Source organism: Cygnus atratus, chromosome 2 (assembly GCF_013377495.2).
Source record: "Cygnus atratus isolate AKBS03 ecotype Queensland, Australia chromosome 2, CAtr_DNAZoo_HiC_assembly, whole genome shotgun sequence".
NCBI classification, from domain to species: Eukaryota; Metazoa; Chordata; class Aves; order Anseriformes; family Anatidae; genus Cygnus; species Cygnus atratus.
The window spans coordinates 122857094-122877111 of NC_066363.1; the positions used below are offsets into that span (position 1 = coordinate 122857094).

At 39.8% G+C, this 20018-nt stretch overlaps 1 protein-coding gene across 1 annotated transcript in view; it reads left to right on the plus strand.

The window, feature by feature from the left end:
- Positions 1–6352, plus strand: part of NKAIN3 (sodium/potassium transporting ATPase interacting 3) — a 374213-nt gene extending 367861 nt beyond the window's left edge. The window contains exon 7 of the mRNA XM_035553117.2: positions 3453–6352. Within this exon, the coding sequence (XP_035409010.1) occupies positions 3453–3466 (14 nt within the window). The 3' untranslated portion in view covers positions 3467–6352. The remainder of the gene's footprint in view (positions 1–3452) is intronic.
- Positions 6353–20018: the final 13666 nt, after the last annotated feature.

Here is a 20018-nt window from a genome sequence, read left to right on the forward strand (position 1 = left end):
ATGGGATTGTTTCCTGCTGACTTTTTAGCAAAAAGCGAGCTAGTTTATGGCTTCTGCTTCATAAACCTTAATGGGATTAACCCATTTATGAAAAAGCAGAACCTTCTAGCTACTGGAAGACAAATGTTTGCTGAAAAAATGCTAGTTGGCTTAAAATCTGTCTGTAGAGTTTCATTGAAGCTTCATTATCTCTTTGTTGTCAGTTATTTGCTCTCACTACAAAAATCACAGTTTTCATAGAGTCTTCCTACGAAGTACTCTCTGCTACCTAATGAATTAATTTGGATACATATCTGTTCATTTTATATGAAATAAATTAAAGTACAGGGAAATGTTAGCAGCACATATATTTTGGCAGAAGCTAAGATAAATTTAAATATATGATATTTCATAGTATTACTGGTAAAACATAAGATGTTCATTTGGAAATTCTTCTTAGATGTTTTTAAGTTGTTGCCTCGATGCTTTCCATCTTTAAATTGATATTAGGACCTTTCAAGCATCTTAAATGCAGCACGAAACCCAAGTGCAGCTAACTGACTGAACTTGATATTATGACTTACTGTATTTTACTTATCAGTTAAGAGAATTAAAATGAGTTTGAAGGTTTTTCCTGGTGTATGCATGGTTACATGTTCTAGGAGTTTTAATTTAAAGAGGACAGTTGCTAACAAAATGTTTTGAGTGGGCACTTGACACCCAAACTCTGGTTGAGACTTTACTAATATTTGCATGTTTTGTAAATACATTTTACACATGCTGCAGCTTTCAGTTTGCAGGAAAAAAATGAACAAAATTTTATTCAAATTTAGTGAGTAAAAATTGTAGGATTATGAAAGCCAAGAAAGGAGAAAAGCCCTATCTCAGTGTGACAGTACATATTAGAACAGGAAGAAATATCAAATTAAGACAACAACAACAAATAATGAGGAGTTTGACATGATAATAAGTATACTCTCTGTGTTGGAATATGTATTTTCAGTAATATTTCACTAGATGCTGGCTTTACTAGGATTTTATATGGGAAAGATGACAGCAGAAAGGAGGTTTGACCATTCTTAATACGATGCTTGAGAATGAAAATATGAAATTGGTATCTGGGAAGAAGAAAGCCACAGCTACAACATTTACACCTCTCCATAAACAATTTTAGTCTCTAAAGCTGTGTTGAGGTTAGTTTTAAAACAGTCGTTGAGCAAACTCAATGTAACTAAAGGAGAAAAATAATAATAATAATAATTTCAGAAAAGATTTTTATATACATTATATACATTCCTGTAAAATCTGTTCATTTACGTAAAAAAAAAAAAAGCACAGAATATGAGAATTTGTTCTTTGTTAGCAGATTTAGGTTAAATAGCTTGGAGGATACGGGGGATGTTGGTGAGCTTTTTATACTGGAAAATAAATGGCATCTTCCCATTTCCTATGGATAGGTATTCTTGTACAGGTGGAAGGATCTTATCTGGCTTCTTTATGGCTGCTAGAAGTATAAAACTGTAAAACAAATTACATTGTATTTTCTTCTTTATTGATGTCATGTTTTTAGGCACTGAAAGCTACAGAAAGCATCTTTGCTTAAGCAAGGAGGAAAAATAATATCAGTGATCAAGTCTGAATTAAATTGCTGGAAACCATTTGAACAGTAGGAGGATTGTGCCAGAAATTTGCAGATGCTTATCTGTCTGCAGCACATCAGCCTTCCTGACATCTTTTAAGAAGTTAATTGCTATCAATATCAGTTATATGTAGTCTGAAAATCCATAGTATCCCTAAGAAATGTGACTTCTGATATCCAGGCTGTGAAAAACTCCATTTCTATTCATTGAGAAGTGAACATGAATAATGCCTGTTAAATACATTAAGAGCCTTAATAAAGGTTATAGATCTTTTGCCATCTTCCCCACTTTACTCATGGGAAAGATTAGTGTGATGCTTTTTATAGAGAAAAGCCTGGCTGTATATCCCGCTTTCTCATCCCTTTCATCTCCCTTCTTTCATTCATAAATTAAATAAACATAAGACATCGAAAAAAAAAAAACAAGGTTCTGTGGCCTCATTGAAAGTATGTAGAAGACATTCTCAGTTTTTATCGAGTACTTATACTCAGTATGATACCTGCTTGGTGCTACAATACTTGCTAATCATTAACAAGTCTAAGAGTCGTTTTCCTTTTCATCTCTGAGTATAGATTAAATTTGAATCTGTGCTCGCAGGGAATGCTTTTAAACACAAATATGAACAAACATAGCATGTCTGCTGTCAGTTCCACCTACAACTCCATTAGGCCATTGGACTAGCAGAAGGAGAATCTTTGCCCTGAACCATTCAGTTTCAATTAAAATGTGGCAGGAGGGACAACAGAGGGAGTAGAAAAAAATTGTCATGTTCTCTCTGGGACTGAAACACATAGGCTTTAAAGAAGACTGTTGTGTTTTCATTTGTTTCAAGCATAATATCTAAAGCCAGGTCACCTGGTAGTAATTAAAATTGCTACCATGTACTGCTAGATGTAAAATAGAGACGTATGGAGATACAAAATCAAAACAAAACAGAATGTTGCATTTCAATTTCATTGTTTTGTTTTGTTTCATTATTATTATTACTGATTTGAAGAAATTTAAAATGTTGCATTTTAGTTTGCACTTGGGTTTTTTATTGCTGTTATTATTTGGTTGCAGAAGTTAAACTTTACATGTGCACCATTACTGCTGGGATGAGTAGGTCTGATTCATTGCTACTATAGTTTTGGGTAGCCCCATCTGGACAGGCACTGAACCCCTAATTCCAAAGAAGACAGAGCATTTCTAGAGATGTTCCTAGCTTCTGCTTGTGGAATTGATGCAGTGTCTGGGAAATGGCTAATGGAGAGGTTACTGCTCTATGATGGGTCTATGTGATCCTGCCCTGTTTGTATCTTCTCCTGAGACTCTAGCCACCATGAAATTGCTACAAAAAGCCATCACAGATTTTCCAAAATTATCCAGGTGAACACAGCTTACAGGCAGACATGAAAATACATAGATTCAGCAGGCGGGTGACTGTAATGAAGACTATAAATGTGTGAGTCCAGCTGAAGTGTACATTTGTAATCAGATGAGAATTCCATTACCTGGTGAATATACATCTTACGCTGTTAAAATATATTATGCTGAAAATAATTTATTATTATGTGAGCTTCAGGCATTTTTCACCACCTCCTGTATTTTTCCCAAAATGTTTTTTTTTGCTTTTCTGGTATGTATGATGCAAAGCTACCACTTTGTAACCAGCCTTTCATTTTTGACCTTATATCTGTGTCTTACAGCTGAGGAAATTAGTGTCTAGAGGTGTTTTATCCACTTGTTCATTAGTTACTAACCTGTCAGCTGCTGTTAAGGTACTTCTCACAAAAAAGAAGATGTACAGAACAGGTTTTCATTTGTTAGTAATTCATATATTCTGTTTTATAGGTCGAAGTAAGTAATGAGCATTGACTCAAGACTTCTGCTGTTGTAGCTGAAGAAACAGATTTTAGAAGAAAAGACCAACCTTGTGACTCATCCTTCTGGAAGAAACCCACCATCCGTTTCTCACGGCATGTGGATTGTTCTTCCCACAGGCTCAGTGTCATTATCAGCATTGTTATTTGGTAGATCCTTGTAGATTATCTGGAATTTTTGAATGATTTCCTTATATGGACACTTGTAAATTGTAAATTTTTTATTTTTTAATTTTAATATTTTTACAACATTTAGTGTTGAGGCATGAAAACAAAACCTGTGAAAACTATGGGAAGGATGCATCTTTCTCAAAGAAGACAGTATTTTTTATGTGACAGAATCATACTGTGCCTGGTCAAGATTGTGTCAGTAAACAGTGATTTTGACTCCAAAACATACAGCACGAGTCAAACCCTAACAGTGTAAAAGAGATCATTTCAATGCTGTGTTAAAAATCCACAATGTCCACTCCTTGTATTTTCTTAACTGCTGTATGCAGTAGGAATTGATCTATGACTCTTCTTAGCCAGATGTTCCAGCACTAATGTACTCATCTCATTATTGCAATTCATATATGGCTCCTTCTCCTTCCCTAATCTCTTTTGCCCTGAGCCCATCAACAATAGTGTCTCTGATTTGAGAGGTAGAATGACCACTCTATGGATGTCAGTCTCTAGGAACCTTTAAATCCAGGGCTCTTTAGGTGTCTGTGTTTTGCACATTTTTAAACTCTTTTCCTCCCTTCTCCCAGGAAGAAGCCAAGCATAAATGTACAGTATAAGGCACCAACTGCAGCCTTAGAAGCCTCTGGGGACTAACTTTTCTTTTAATTTAAAAGTAAACAACCAAACCTGAAAATGTGTATAAAAATTTGTAAAGTTATTTGTAAATACTTCTAGACAAAGAACATGTATGTAACTCTGTGGTATTTTGTTTTCTATTCTGTCACCACTAGCATAAAGTGATACACAAAAGCTACTTTCTTTGGGCAACTGGTAGTTCTTTTTACCAGAACTTTGTGTTTCTCTGTTCTTAATTGCTATTTAAAATAGTGTGCACAGTTGTATACACCAGAGAGTTATGTCTCTTCACAGAGCCTCTGTGCCTCAGCATCAGCATAAATTCATCAGGGTTTGGGGGCATTTGCGCTTTCTCATTTTGTGGTTTCTTTGGTGGGATTGTCAGGAAGGGCATTCCTTTCAGTATGTTTATCTTCACCTCTCAAACAGAAGCTGAATTAAGGGCCTTCGTAAATGTCCTAAGTAGTATTCGGCTGGTAATTTCTGGTCCAACAGCATTCAGATTCTCAGTTTCCAGTCTTCTCTTGAAGGATGCATCCCCTGTCTTTTCCAGTCTGAGCAGATGTGAAGTAGATGAAGGCTTGTCTTCATTCTTTCCCTTATAAAGTCTATTTGTGTTATTTGTTGATATGAACATAATGAGGATGTTAATAAATATAATAGAGGTAGAGTCTATTGTTTCTAGGTGACAATGCTCTAGAGGTGCATGCACCTGTTTCCCAGTTAGCTGCACCAAAGACCTCATCATCTTTGGAGAAAATATCATCTGAACACAGGTTAACCTTCCCTGAAATCAAGTATGAATTAAGTGTTAAGACAAAGTCAACAGAAATGACAACTGAATAAAACTCTTTCTTAGTATTCCTAGGGTTGGATATACCTCAAACAGTATGTGTTTGTGTGTAAAATCAGACTGTGCCAAAACCAGGAATGTACATGAGTATAATGTCCTCTTGTACTTATACCTTCCCTCATACACGATGTTCTCTGCAAATTACATGGTTTGCTCAATCTTGAATACTTCATCTTAGCACTCAAAGAAATAGGTATTTGTGACAAAACTAATATAAATTATATCATTTTTGAGGCATTATGAAGAAGATAACAGGGAGAATTGCTTTAGAGTTGTAATATTTTAATAAGGCAAAACCAGTTTTATCTACTTGAGTAATACTTTACTTCTGCTTAGCACAAAAGATTATTTCGTTTCTTTCTATGATGCCTTAAACAGTGACAATGTCTATCCAGCCAGTGCCTGCAGCCTTCTGTGTTTGAAATGGCTCCAGGATTTCAGAGACTGGCATATCTGAGCACTGTTCAGAGCCCAATGGTTTTCAGCAGCTTCCGTGTTTTACCTCTCTCAATTTCAGAGAGTCCATGATGTGGGCATCTAGCACAGATTCCTATGATCAAGGCAGTTCCCATTTCGGTTTTACATTTCAACACTAATTTCATGGCATTAATTACTATGGGCTGGCAGATTAAAGGCTTCCAGCTGAACACAGTGCCACTCTCAGGACCAAAGGGAGGAAAGGGAAGGAGCACTACATCCCAGTCAGTTGCAGTTTCTCCTCCAGAAGATAATATTCTCTGTTCTGGCAGAGTTTTGGAAACATATATTAATTTTCAACCAAGACAGAAACATCTGCTGGACCGTATTTTACAAATTTGACTGAATGTACCTCTTCTATGCCTTTCTGTGGAACCTTCAGATTTTCAGCTTTCTAATGAAGAACTGTGGGCGTGCCACAAAAATTCTGCAAAGACAGAACTGACTGCTCTTCCATCTGAGATACTGATCACTTTTTAGCTGGGGAACATAAACTACTACATTCCAAGTAAGCTTAAAATCTTGGAATCGTTACCAATACAGCAAGTCTGCCATCTGTCTCATGTAATGAACAGAACAAACCTGATTGAGAGGAATTTGTCTTCATTAGAACAAACTAAAATGCACACTGCAATGCTGAGGAAAACTGTCATTCTTTTCTAAATTAAGACACAAAATAGTACCAAGTAATCTGTACATGTTGGAAAAAAAATATTAAGAATAATAAATGGACTTGAATGTTAATTGCTGTGTCCTCCAATACAGTATACATATTGGGTAACATTTTGGTAGGGAGTCATGAGAAATAGTTCCTTTATTTTTGCAACACATTCTTTCAGTAAGGTGTTAGATGAGTCACAGAACAGCCAGCTGCATAGGAAATAAATGTTGGCTTTCTAAATAAGCTTGGATAGTTTTGTTAAGCTTAACTGTAACATGCATTTTCAGGAAATGACTAAATTTGTACTGCAAAACAGAATTTGCCAACAATCCTCACATTTCAGAGTAGATTATCAGTTGTTATAAACTCTCTTGGTGGTATTAATAACTCATACTGTAACAGTTTATAACAGCTGAAGATCTGTCCTTCAGCCTTCTACACCTTTTTCTATTCCCCAAGTTTCTGCTTAATTCAAGTTTTACAGAGAATCAGATTTGCAACAGTGCTTTGACTGATAGCAGAACTGGAGATGTGACTGCAGAAAGATGGTGTTACACATTCACTAAGGACTGAGCCAGGTACAAGCAGTGGTTTTTTGTTTTGTTTTGTTTTTAAAGCAGGTGATTTTCAGTTTTCAGGACCTGAAAACTGGAATTGTATAAAGAAATATTTATGAACCGATATTTGCATGAGTGACATAGAGCGATTATGTATTAAAATTCCTGGTGTTGCTGGAGGTATTATTGATTGGGCTGATGATTCCAGCTCTTTCCTATCCATAGAGATTTTTGGCTCAAAAAATTGAAATTAATGCATTTTTTGAAGATCAGTTATGATCCCAAGTTGCTCTCTAAAATTGAACAGTTTATTACCTGGATTTGGTGAAGGGTCTTTATAGTGCTAGGATATGACACTAACTACTCTAAAGAATTTCCAGTGGAGCTATATCAGTTAAAACCGTGGGAATTATGCTTGTTTTTATTTAACACCTGCTTTCTTTCAGTGGTACAGTAGAGCCTGTTAAGAAGATGGTATTTAACACATATTAGTAAGAATATCAGAGTCTGAAGAGTATGGGAGCTGGTTAACGTGTGACAAAATTAACTTTTCCTGTCTAAAGTCCTGGACCACACATTTGGGCCACTCAAAAGGACATAGTCCTTCCTCAAGAATGGCAGATTTTCTCCCAGACTATTAGTGGCTGTTTTCTCTTTCAAACACCTTTCGACTGAGGCTTCTTTCATTCTTTGCAGCTGCCCCGCAGGGATCTGCTCCATGTTTAGGTCTTGAGTTTCACCTCTCTCCATCCAGTTGTCCACAGCTCAGGCATAGCAAAACCTCTGTCACCTTCAAGCCCCACATTGGCAGGTGTTTTTTTACAGTGGCAACTGCTCTGTGCTTCTCTGCACCCAGCTGTCTGCCTGCCTTTCACGTGGGGATTATCTGATTTAAAAAAGCCAACCCAGCAATCTATCAAGTTCCCTTAACAGACTTTGACAGTGGCAAACAAAAATTGACATCCCAAACTAATTGGCCTGCCTCCTTGTAGAATCAGTCTCATCTAGTTTAATTATAATAAATTACAACCTGGGAGCTCTTTTGTACACTGAAGAAGTTTCTTTTCAAGTTGGCAAATGTTACTTCCACATACACCTCCCACATCTGCAGGCCATTTCTTTTTCACAAACAAATTCAGCTCTTACCCACCATGCCAAATGCCTTGATAGAAACCAGTTCTTTAGTGCCTGAAATAGCTATGGGCCATGTTATTGCTCACTGGAACAATGCTTTTAGAGCAGGGTGGCTGTGTTGTACCCTGAGTTCACATCGGAGGTTTGGTGGGATAGCACTGCATGGTACAGAGGATGCCCAACATCCATACAGCCTTAAAGGAGTGCTCTCTGTCCTCCCTATCCAGGGAGCTGACTATGCCTGAAGTATAACCGGTGACAAGCCTGAAAGATTAGTTAATTTGCTCTGAAATAGTGTTTACAAGCATTATGGACAGTTGGGATTCGGATCTATGCAAACAGGCACATGAAGAAGATGCTTCATATCAAGGTTACTGCTGCAGGATTAACCCTTAGAGCTATATCTGCATTATATTCTGGTGGTCTGCTCACAGCTTCTCAGGGTGTCCCTGATCACCCTGGTGTACCAACAGCACTCTGCTTCACTGTAAACAGTCACAAGGCTGTCCTTACTTAGCAGCTAAGGACACAGATCAAGCCTGTACTGCTTGCTGTTTGACAACTACATATAAGATGTGCTTCTTTCCCCAGGTCGATAAGCAATGGCTGATAAATAATGGTTTCTCACCATAATTTCCATTTTCTTCATACAAGTCATAATTTGAATGATTTTATTTGATTTTAATCAAATTAAGCATCTGGAGTTAATTCCTTCCTCCACATGAATACCTGCTAGTTGGTCACACACATTACACAGTCCCATGTGTGAGAGCTTTGTGGCATAGCTGCTATTGCATGGTCTATTGCCTCTCAAAGCCAGCAGCAGACTCAGAAGATAGTCTCACTAAACAGCATCCATGCATAAATAACAGTGGGAAGGCAAAAAGGATTCTCCTTCTTTTGCTTATTCCCCTGGGACCTAATATCACAGCTTTAAGCCTTCTGTCCCAATTTCCTATTTATTTCACACCAGTCTTATGCAAGCATGCTTTCAAAACACTCATGTGAGTCCCTGCCAAGCAGACTTGCTGAAGCTGAATTATAAGTTGGCTGAATATGACTCAAAGAGTAATCTAATTTCTCTTTTTCCATAGCATTGCGTACCTGCCCAATTAGTAGAGCATCATATGCAAGGAAGGGTTACAGCATCTCCTAGTATGTGACATACTTGGAATGAGAACTGTGCTACACACAAGCAAACAGATCTGCTCCCCACACTGTACAACACAACATCACTAGGGTGTATCGATCCTGCTTTATCTGTATAGCCAGAACCATAATGGCAAGCAGATACAAAGACCCAAGTGCTTGGGCAGAAAAGCCAACAGCTCCTCTAAACCACATTGGTCTGATATTCATAATCCACGCAGCAGGACGTTATTTTTCTTAGCAAGTAAAGCTGCCTGGCTTAAAGGTTGCAGCCAGATCCTCAGGTGTGTGATAACCAATAACCCTCTGTGTTGCTCTTACATGTATATATTCACACCCGTGTTTTGGTTTATACAGGCCATAAGTCTGTTTGCTCTGAAATTTCAATGAGCAGCTGTATCTAGACTGCTGTAGGGAGTGTTCCTTGGAGTGTTTTAGAGACCAAAATAACTCCTATGGAGACCACTGCCTGCCTGCAGAAGCACACATAAGACCCATCCAGGCTGGCAGCTCTGGAGGAAACCCAGAGGAGCCCAGGGCTCAGAGAGGAGCAAATGGCCCTGACTGCCACAGCCAGCTCCCACCCATGGGCTCTGTGGCCTGCATCAGCCTGCTGAAAACAGCCCTGAGAGCCCCATTGGAGCCCTCCCCTACTTTGCTGGGAGTTGCATTTGACTGCATTTAAACCCAGGCCCTGAGATGTGCTGTGGCCCTGCCTGTGACTGGTCAGGGACCTGATTGACCCCGACTCCCACGTGGAGTGCCTTGTCCAGTCCTGGGCTCCTCAGTACAAGGGAGACTTGGAGCTACTGGAGAGAGTCTAGCAAAGGGCCACAAAGATGATGATGGGACTGGAGCACCTCTCCTATGAGAAAAGACTGAGAGAGATGGAACTGTTCAGCCTGGAGAAGAGAAGGTTTGATATAAACATTATGAAGCACTTCTTTACTGTGCAGATGGTGAAGCACTGGCACAGGATGCCCAGAGAGGTTGTGGAGTATTCTTCCTTGGAGATATTCAAAAGTCATTTGGACGTGGTCCTAGGCCCTGTTTGAGCAATGGGTTGGACCAGATGGTCTCCAGAGGTGCCTTCCAACCTCAAACACTCCAGGATTCTGTGACCTGACTCACTGAGGCCCCTTCCTGGCACCACCTCAGACCTGCCTTGTCACGGCCACCTTTTCTGGTGAGCTCTGGATGGTGGCCACTGTTCTAGTTGGGCACAGGGGGAAAGGGCCCATCACCTGTGGCTCCTGGCTTGCCTCCTCCACTTGCTAAGCATCCTTCTCCCCCTTTCCCTGACAGAGGCTTACATCACACCATTGTTCCAGCCTCATCTCTTCCACCCTTCCCATCCTCACTCTGTGGGCTGGGAAGAAGAACCTTGTTTTTGTTTGTTTGTTTGTTTGTTTGTTTGTTTTGTTTGTTTTTCCTATATAAAGTATCCTCCGCTGACAAAATAACCTCCCTTTTGCATCCCTTCACCATAAGGGCTCTGGTGATGAAAATAAGATGGATATAACAGACTGTGTTTACAGGGGATGAAAGACCCTGGCATGTAGCCCATTTACTGATGTATGGCTTGCCAGGAAGTTTTCCAAATCTGCCAGAAATCTTAGTGTTAGGATTAGAGAGGTTTTGGCCTTCTTTCCTCAAGCAAGCAAATATGAAAAGCTGTGCTCAAAAATGAGTTTATAATGATGTTTGAAGATGAAATATTAAAGTCATGTGCTCTTATAAAGGTATTCTCATAGAAATTTAGACTCTACCTTGTTAAAAGTGTTGTGTGTTGGGGGAAGTATTAGACTCAATTATGTAATTACCAGATGTGTGAAAAGTATCTGATTTAAAAGACAATCCAATGGCTCTGTCCAGTTATTAAGAAATTAAACCTGCGACTATTCTTAACTCACTAAATCTATTTCACATTACAAGAACCTGAAAGGAAAATCAAACCTAGCCCTGTGAAAGAAGAAAGATTTGGGAAAACAATAAATCAGACAAAAGGGAGCATTCTAAAAGAAAAAGTAGATAATGAAAAGCAAAGTAGAAAAAAGAGTAAAAAATGTGATTTTTATTTAACATCGTCAGGAAGTGGTATACTCAAAATGATTATTTGCTAGAATGAAAAGCAGCACAGCACACATGCACACAGATATATACCTTTGTCACTGCTTTTATCATAGTGTAGGGTTTCTAAAACCCTGACAAGTTTTACAGCCTGCCTTTCACCATTAAAATTTAATATGCCAAGGACTATGATCTACAAAGGAGTATTAAAATGAAGGTTTGACAGTTCTTCTGCCATCGCAATGTGCACATTATGCCACCTCATGGTTAGTGGCAGAAACACCACATTCAAGATTGCTATTTCAAAAATATAGCAGAAGAAAAAGAATAGCACATCTCCTTCATCAGCATATATTGCTGAAATGTCACAAATCCCACTGGGACCAATCAACACACAGTGCTAATATCTAATCTGTGAATTATATACAGTATGTAAGGACAAAACACTGCAAAACATACCTCCTTTTAACAGTTGAATTTGCTCATTTACTGCAAACAGATTGCTAACATAACAGATAATCCAAATCTGACTTGGTAGCACCCCATAGACAACTCCTCCTATGGAACTACATTCTCATGTTTGCCTGGTTTTGGTAGGTTGCCATTAACTGAAAGCACACAGTGTTATCATCTCCAGGAAGTATCATTTCTTTGCTTCTATCACTCCAGTAAGAGGTAATATTATTCACTTACAATTTGGATAACTAACATGAAATTCCAGCCCTGGATGTGGATAATAAACACCTAATTAAAACACCTACTAGTGTTTTAGGGTGACCTAAACATCTTATGGTAAAAATAGATAAATAAATAAATAAATCCAAAAGCTCAGGAGAATATAATTTACACTTCAATCAGAAGTTCATAATACACCAGCAACGACAGATTATATTTTTACATCAGAATAAGTTATATAGTGAAATAGTAATTGAAGCTAGCAGAATCGATGAGCCCTGCAGCGTACAGTCAGGTAGGTGGTGCACAGCTTCTCAGCTACACCAAAATCATTTTGGAGAAAATGTTTGCTAAAACAAATGGGTTGGACTCAGGTGAGTATAAGCATGAATATGTATGAGTAGAAATAGATTAATTTCACTTAAGTTTAGGAATTTTTATGTTAAACATCTAAATTTAGGAGCCCAGTCACCTGACATGCGGTAATCAAGCTCTTAATTTGGGCATCTGAGTCCCACCCAGAGTTAGGCCAGAGGAATGTAAAAAATATGCTTCCAGATCCTTTGTTTTTACTTTCCTGATCTTTCAGTGAAACATACTCAGCTTTAGACAGTTCAGAGTATGGTCAATTCCTGAATATCTGAGGAAAACTAAATAGACCAAAACCATATTTAAAACAAAACATTTCTTAATCAGGCACACACATGCCACCTTGAAAACTGGAAATCAGGTTTCAAAAATTTATGTCTTTCTGTGTTTTTTTGTTTGTTTGTTTGTTTGTTTACTTTTTTTCCTGTGGTTAACTACAAACCAGATAACCCATCCAGGACACATGAGAAATCATAGAGTCATAGAATCAATCGCTCAGGTTGGAAAAGACCTTTAAGATATCCAGTTCAACCTTTAACCCAGTACTAAAGTCCCCCACTAATCCATGCTACTATGTTCTAAATCTACATGTTTGTTGAAGATCTCCAGGGATGGTCATTCAACCACTTCCTTGGGCAGCCTATTCCAATGCCGCACAACCCTTTCAGTACAGAAATTTGTCCTAATACCCAACCTAAACCTCCCGCGGCACAACTTGAGGCCATTTCCTCTTGTCTTATCACTTGGTGCTTGGGAGAAGAGCCTGATCCCCACCTCCCTACAACCTCCTTTAAGGTAATTGTAAAGTACAATAAGGTTTCCCCTGAGCCTTCTTTTCTCCAATCTAAACAACCCCAGCTCCCTCTACTGCTCCTCATTGCCCTTCTCTGGACATACTCCAGCACCTTGATGTCCTTCTTGTAGTGAGGGGTCCAAAACTGAACACAGTACCCAAGGTGCAGCCTCACCAAGTACAGAGGGACAATCCCTTCCCTGGTCCTGCTGGCCATGTTATTTCTGATACAAGCCAGGACGCTGTTGGCCTTTTTGGCCACCTGAGCACACTGCTGGCTAATATTCAGCCTGCTATTGACCAATACCCTCAGGTCCCTTTCCACCAGGCAACTTTCCAGCCACTATATGACTATACATAGTTTAAAAATGCTCCTCTGAACAGTAATATAGTCTTCCCATCATGACAGAGGATACAGAAACCTTACTTGGTTTTATCTCTTTGAAAAAGCTTTGTAGGTTAACTTTGCAAAAGCGAATGTGGAAGTCAGGCACCATTTGCACTTTGAAATTCAGCTTCTCTTCTTAATGTAGTTGTTCAAAAAAGGGGCTGTGCCTTGTTTTTGATGCAATCTAATTCACAGATAATAAGAAGACTTTTGCTTTGTATGTCTAGAAAGGCTACGGATGGGTTCTTTCCCCTTTATCAAGGGAATGCACTTGTTGGAGCAGTATTCTGCAGTACAAAATTATTGATGCATTTAGGGATTGTTCTCATTTCTCAGACTTGCCAGAAATTTCACATTCCCAAAAGATGATTTACTGTTCAAATAAATTAAAATGACAGTGTCACCAGAAAAAATAGCAGTTACTAGTTATTTCCTGTTCAGAAGCAATTGTTTATTAAAGTAAAACAGAATATATGTTGCTAATTATGCCAGTTTTTAAATTTACACTGCATAACTATCTAAGAGCCCTGAAAACTCTTTCTGGAGATTGTTTAAAGAAGGAGATAGTGTGTGTAGCAAAAGTGACAATGCAGTCAGAATTTATTGGGAATAAAAGAGCTATAAGCTGTGCATTCTTCCCCTACTTCCAGTTTCTGGGATAAATTTGGCCATCCATGAATAATGTATTGCAAGAAAAGCTCCCTACCTTTGATATTCATTCTGTTCATCCAGTGGAACTATTACAACTCTCAGTCTGCTCTGTGTGACAGATAATTATGCATACCATTAGTCAGTATGTTAGAAGTGGGGGGTCCTTAATAAACAGAGTCTCTGCTTTGAAATTGCATGCAGATGACTTCCTGGCATTGGCTGGAATATCCACGCAAAAGCTATCTTCTGAAAACACTCACATCCTCTATAATGATCTTTAAAATGACTGATGAAAACTTGCTTGGGCCAACACATTAGTAAATAATGGTGTGTAGATATGTCTTTGTCTTCCTGGAGAAGAATGAAAACAACTTCCTCGGTGGATGTGGCTACTTAACGGTACTTTAAGACAGCTGTTACTTCAGGTCCAAGCCTTACAGAGAAACAAAGAAGAAAATGCAACCCTTTTCCCTTTATGCTATAAAACTGCAAGGCAGGAATGCTCTATCTGCTGCTGAAACTTTAAGGAAACAGAAGGCACTTGGATTTTCCTGAAGAAGCAACACTGCCTGCTAGTGAGATGTCACCCTAACAGTCCAAACTGTAGTTGTGTCTGTGACATGAAGTCCCACTTTGAGACTTGGACTATACTCTTTAATCTCTTGCTACCACATTCCTCTGTGAAATGAGAATAATAATAGTTATGTAACATTTGTCCACAGAAAAAGGATTTCACTCATATTTGACATTTAATTTAGTGGAGCCACTGACTATAAAACACAGTGTTTTGTATGGCAGCTATATCAGTTGCTCCCAGGTCATGTTCTAAGATTCAACTTCCATTGACTTCAGGTGGGAACTACCATGTAGTTGCAAAGAGAAAATCATTGGCAAAGGACCAGAGTTGGACCTCCTTCACAAAGCAAACCTATGCTGGCACCAACCTCCTTCCCCCTTCCCCTCTCCTTCCCTGAGCCCAGTCTGATAAGAGGAGGCCTGGGACCTGCCCATGGCTATGTTTAGGTGTAAAGATGAGAGCACAGCAGCTGCTCAGGCTCTGTGCTGCCTAGTAAACTCAAGCAAGCTGGGGCCTCAAGCACCAGCGCTGACTGAACCAACATTGCTGTCACTAATCCCTTGGTATGGTTCTCAGCCAGGCCTGCTGGTAGTCTTCCAGTCAGTGCATGGCTTGGCCTGCGGGAAAACATGGGCCAGGGACTGTCCCCAGTAGTAAGTATGGATGGATATCAACTAACTAAAGTCCACTTTAGTCTGTAGTAGCTTTTGGATGAGCTGCACTGAGACATTTGACCAAGAAGTTGGATCATAGGCCCTGGCCCACTTTATTTTCTGTACCGCTGTGACCACAGTGGCAGCTGAACTGGAGGTTTGTCACCTACACAAAGGGACAGGCATGTCTGTGGTACCACCACCACTTGGCAAAGCTTCAGTGCCAGGACAGCAGCCTCAACACCAGGCCCCACAGCAGGGGCAGGAGGCTCACTACAACCCTGGGGCTCCTCTTCCTTCAGCCTGAATGGACAGGACACAGAGAGACAGTCAGTATGGGGTGGGGGTTGAATTTTGGCTACACTTGAGCTCAGTGTAGGTGGAAGGCTCATAGGTCATAAGGTATCCCTTGCCTTTTCTTGAGTGCTTTATTTTCTTGCTTTTATATACATGAATTTTGAAAAGTATATCAAAGAAGAAAACATAGGAAAGAGAATATTCCATATTCAGAGGGGAGAAGTAATTTAGAGTAAAGATGTCAGTCACAGAGAGGTTAGAAACCCAAAAGAAGAGAAAGAGAACTAGCAGGAAACTAACAGAAAGGGTTGGACTTTTGCATTACATTCATGTTTCTGATAATTTTTCAAGGTGTCGTATGAGGGTTTGCAATTTGATAGTGATGTTGGCCACCTTCATAACGAGAGATTAAATTATTCGTCCTTTATTAAATATGAGGATTATACATAAATTGTGCCAACTTTTTCACACACAACTTTCATGGCTGTTCTTCATGGACAAAGTAGAGGACTTCAGTTATTGGGAGCTACACATGAAAGTATATTACTGTGGGGCATGAGGTTTTCTTTTTCATTTTCAGCTGGATAAACTAATTAACCATAGCTAAGTTCAGTATCTAAAAATAATGTGTTGTCATTTACAGGACTGCTTTATCTACATCTATTTTTCCCTCAGGGGAAAAATGAGAAATGAGGGGAAAAGGAAACAAACAAACAAACAAACAAAAAAAAACTTCCGTGGGGTACATGAAGAGACACAAATAGAAATGTATTATTCTTCACTGTAGTTAAGAGTGCTACTGAACATTGAAAAGAAAAGCATAAAAACATAGCCAGGAAATCTGATATCGTCTCCAGACTTTGCCTCCACTCAGCTAAAAAGTAACTGAGACATTGTACTCCCTGTTGCTGTTAACATGACATGAGATCCTATTGCCGACACCAAAACTTGGTATTATGTTGACTTGCTGTTCTTATTTTTGCAAGGGATCCTTTCTGTAGGGCTGCAGTGTGGCCATTGCTCCTGGATATATCCTTTCTCCCCAGCCAGAAATTACACCTGTTGGGCACCATTTGGGATCATTATCTGAGGACTTGTGATCTTTCCCAGATTTCTAGCAATCTCATAATCTTTTGGGGTGGGTTGCCTTGTAGCGAGTGCTGTCTTTGATCACGCTGTAAATAAACAATGCTTGGTTTGTTTGGTGTGAACACACAGGCTGTTAATACAGTAGATGTTAAATTCAATACCCCTAGGACACATGCAACTCGGATATGGCACACTTAATGCTATATAGCATGTACTTATTTGGCTGACCCTACAGATGCAGATCTGCAGACCCTGCAGACCCTAAGTTCTCTGTCTTTTAAACTGGCCCCAGTGACAGTAATAAAGATGATTACCAATGATCAGAGCCACAGTAAGAGCTGAGTTAGTGCCTGCTGAAATGACGAGCAGCTTGTCCCTTCAGTACGTTCAGTGAGCTCCAGTCACTGCTTGCTCTGGATTAAATCTCCATCCAGTCCAGGAAGAGGCTATCATAAATAGGAGTGCCTCTGTGCACATGCACCAGGCACTCTGCATCTCAGTCCTCTTGGTTTAAAATCCGCATTCTGTACATTAAGTGAATAAAGTGTGACTGTAATGATTTGCCATTTTATCCACTTTCCTTTCTCTACTGCACAGGAGACTAAAGGGTATTTAGGAGCAAAGAGACATAAAATAAAATGAAATACACCAAACTTAAGTTCTCCTGCTGACTCCTCCTAGCTGGCGGTGGGGCCATGGTTCTTCATGCAGTGCACATACTGCACTCTGTGCTGAGACTGGAAGGAACCCTAAGGGGAGAGGCTGCCCTGTGACCAGTGACAGATGCCATGTATTAATGTCACTGCACTCTTCCGCTGTGTCCCTGCAAGGAACGAGAGGAAGGGAGGGTCGTACAAGGCATAGGTGGCAAAGGAGAGGTGGCATAACTGAGAAGTTGCACATTTCAGTCTCACCTTTTTCCTGAGAGAGATTAAATCCTCGCTATGTGGTGCCAGTGCTGTCCCTTCAGTGCAGATGAGTGGGTTGACGGACGGAGGGGGCCTGTCAGAGCCACGCTCATGGGCTGTATGTGGAGGAGCTACCACCTTCCTCCTGATAAACTCATTTCCACTGTGTGATGAGGCCTGGTACAATAAAATTGCAAGTCAATGATACTTCACCCCAATTTTTTTTCCCTCAGGGGGCATGGGGAGGTCACAGAATTGGTGCTACATAAGGGACTTCCTACATTATAAGATTTAGGGACTATTCTCCTTGATCTTGGCCTTCTCCCAGTGTTTTGTTGGTAGAAGCAGAGTATCAGCACTGGTGGTCAAATGGTAGTTACCTCCTGAATAGCCTGAGAAAAAATCATCAGCAAGGATTTAAATCCTTCAGATGCTGCACCTGGCAAGCAGTCCAGTGACTGAAATCTAGAGGTATTTGTTCAAATCAACAAAAATAAGAGTCAACCAGTAACTCAAACACCTGAAGTAACTCATAATGTTAACTGACTGCAACTGCCATGTCTTGCTTCAGCTTACATCCAGGACCTAAGGGCTAGTTTCTTTTATGGCACTGATGTATTCCTTCTCATTTCCATATGTTTGCTGTATTACAGCAGCTGCCGTAGCAAATCCCACCACGCTTGTTACTGTACATATGCATAACAGCTTGCACCAGGCAGAAGGCACTGTAGGAAGAAAGGCAAATGCAGGCAGAGGAATGAGAGGCAGCTCACCACCTCCAGCCACGTAGCAGGTCTGGCTGAAGCCAACCCAGGCTGGCCATCCTCTGACATTGCCTTACAACTCTGTTCTTGGAAAGAGCTCTGGGCTTTCCTCACCCTCTCAGGAGAGAAACAGGCAAGGCATGGTGATGGAGGGCGCAACAGAGCATGTAGAGCAGGGAGGCAAGGTGACCAGCTCAAATGCTTGTTTAGGTGAATCCCTCCCTGCCTGGATTGCACATCAGAAGGCATGCTTGCCTCCTCTGTCTGAAACTCTCTGCATGCTATCACACTCTCCCACTTACCCTGGCAATGTTTGACAATGACATTCACTGTGCCACAAGTTAGGGTAGCTCTATAGTCCACTGGCTGAGCAAGGGCCCCATCTCTGGGTGGAGATGTTCACAATGCACTGAGGAGCTAACAATGTTAAGTGGCCTGAAGGTGTTGAGGAAGACCCAGCCTGTCTGCAGTGACTCACTTGGTGTTATTTATCACCAAAGCAGCCTGCAGCTTAACTGTAATGATGAAAATAGAGATGTTGAAGACAAAAGAGGAAAGAAGATTGGGCCATAATCAGAAATGTCTAGAAAGCATGAGGTTTTTCTACTGGAAAATGAGCAAATTTCATATTTTCAAATGAGCAAATTTCATGACCAAATTTCCATAGTTAATGGCATCAAATTAAAATGCTTTGCAGATGCATAATATAGCAAGGCTCAGTGAATGTGAGAACAGCAGATGGCTTATATACATCTGAGGAGTTTTTTAATATTAAACAAATAAATGAAGATTGGAGAGGAGTGTCAGTCACACATCTTGTTGCATGTTTAATCAGGCAGATGAGACATCCCAAATTTTAATTGTCTCCATTTTTTAGTACTCCAATCTAATTTCAAATTGCATAAATGATGCTCTTTAATTTTTCTTGTCTGGTTTGAAGTCTTGGTATCTACATTATAATTTATCAATAACTTTTACAAGACACAGAGAACAAAACAACTACCAAAAATCCTACTACTCATTAAAGTATGAGATCATGTTTCTTTATAATTACTTCTCAAATAATTAATCATCCATCTGTTTGGATTATATTCTTCAGTACTATAGTCATGAGTTAAAAAACATGCAATGAATTCATGGCAAGCACAGCAGGAAGCTGTGCTAGAAGAATAAAAATGATGTTTGGTACTGATTTAGAGGCTGCTGCAAAGCCCGTAATAAAGATGACAGTTTACCCCTTCATTTACCATCTGGGGTCATCTGTCTTGTAACTAAAAGCTGAGTATAACCATGAAGTTCTTTTATTTTTATTTTTTTTTGCCAGGATTTTTTTTTATTTTTCCTCCCAGTAATCCCTAGTCCTAATGGCACTGTATAAAAATGCCTTCCCTCCTTGACTTGAGAGCAACTGATCCCAGGAGAGGTCTGCTTAGTGCCATCCATAGTAACAAGTAGGATAATGTCAGGAATACAAAATATCCACAAGCTTTGTCAGTGATGCCACCGCATGGATGAATATCCACATCCAGCAAAGAGGTTTATTGTGACCACCACCATCCTTCTTCTGCCACACAACTGTAGGGCAGGGAGCAGGAGGGTGCTAAAAGTCTCAGAGGAAGCACTGCTACACTATCAAAGGCCCCAAGCAGCAGGAAAAAAAATTATATATAT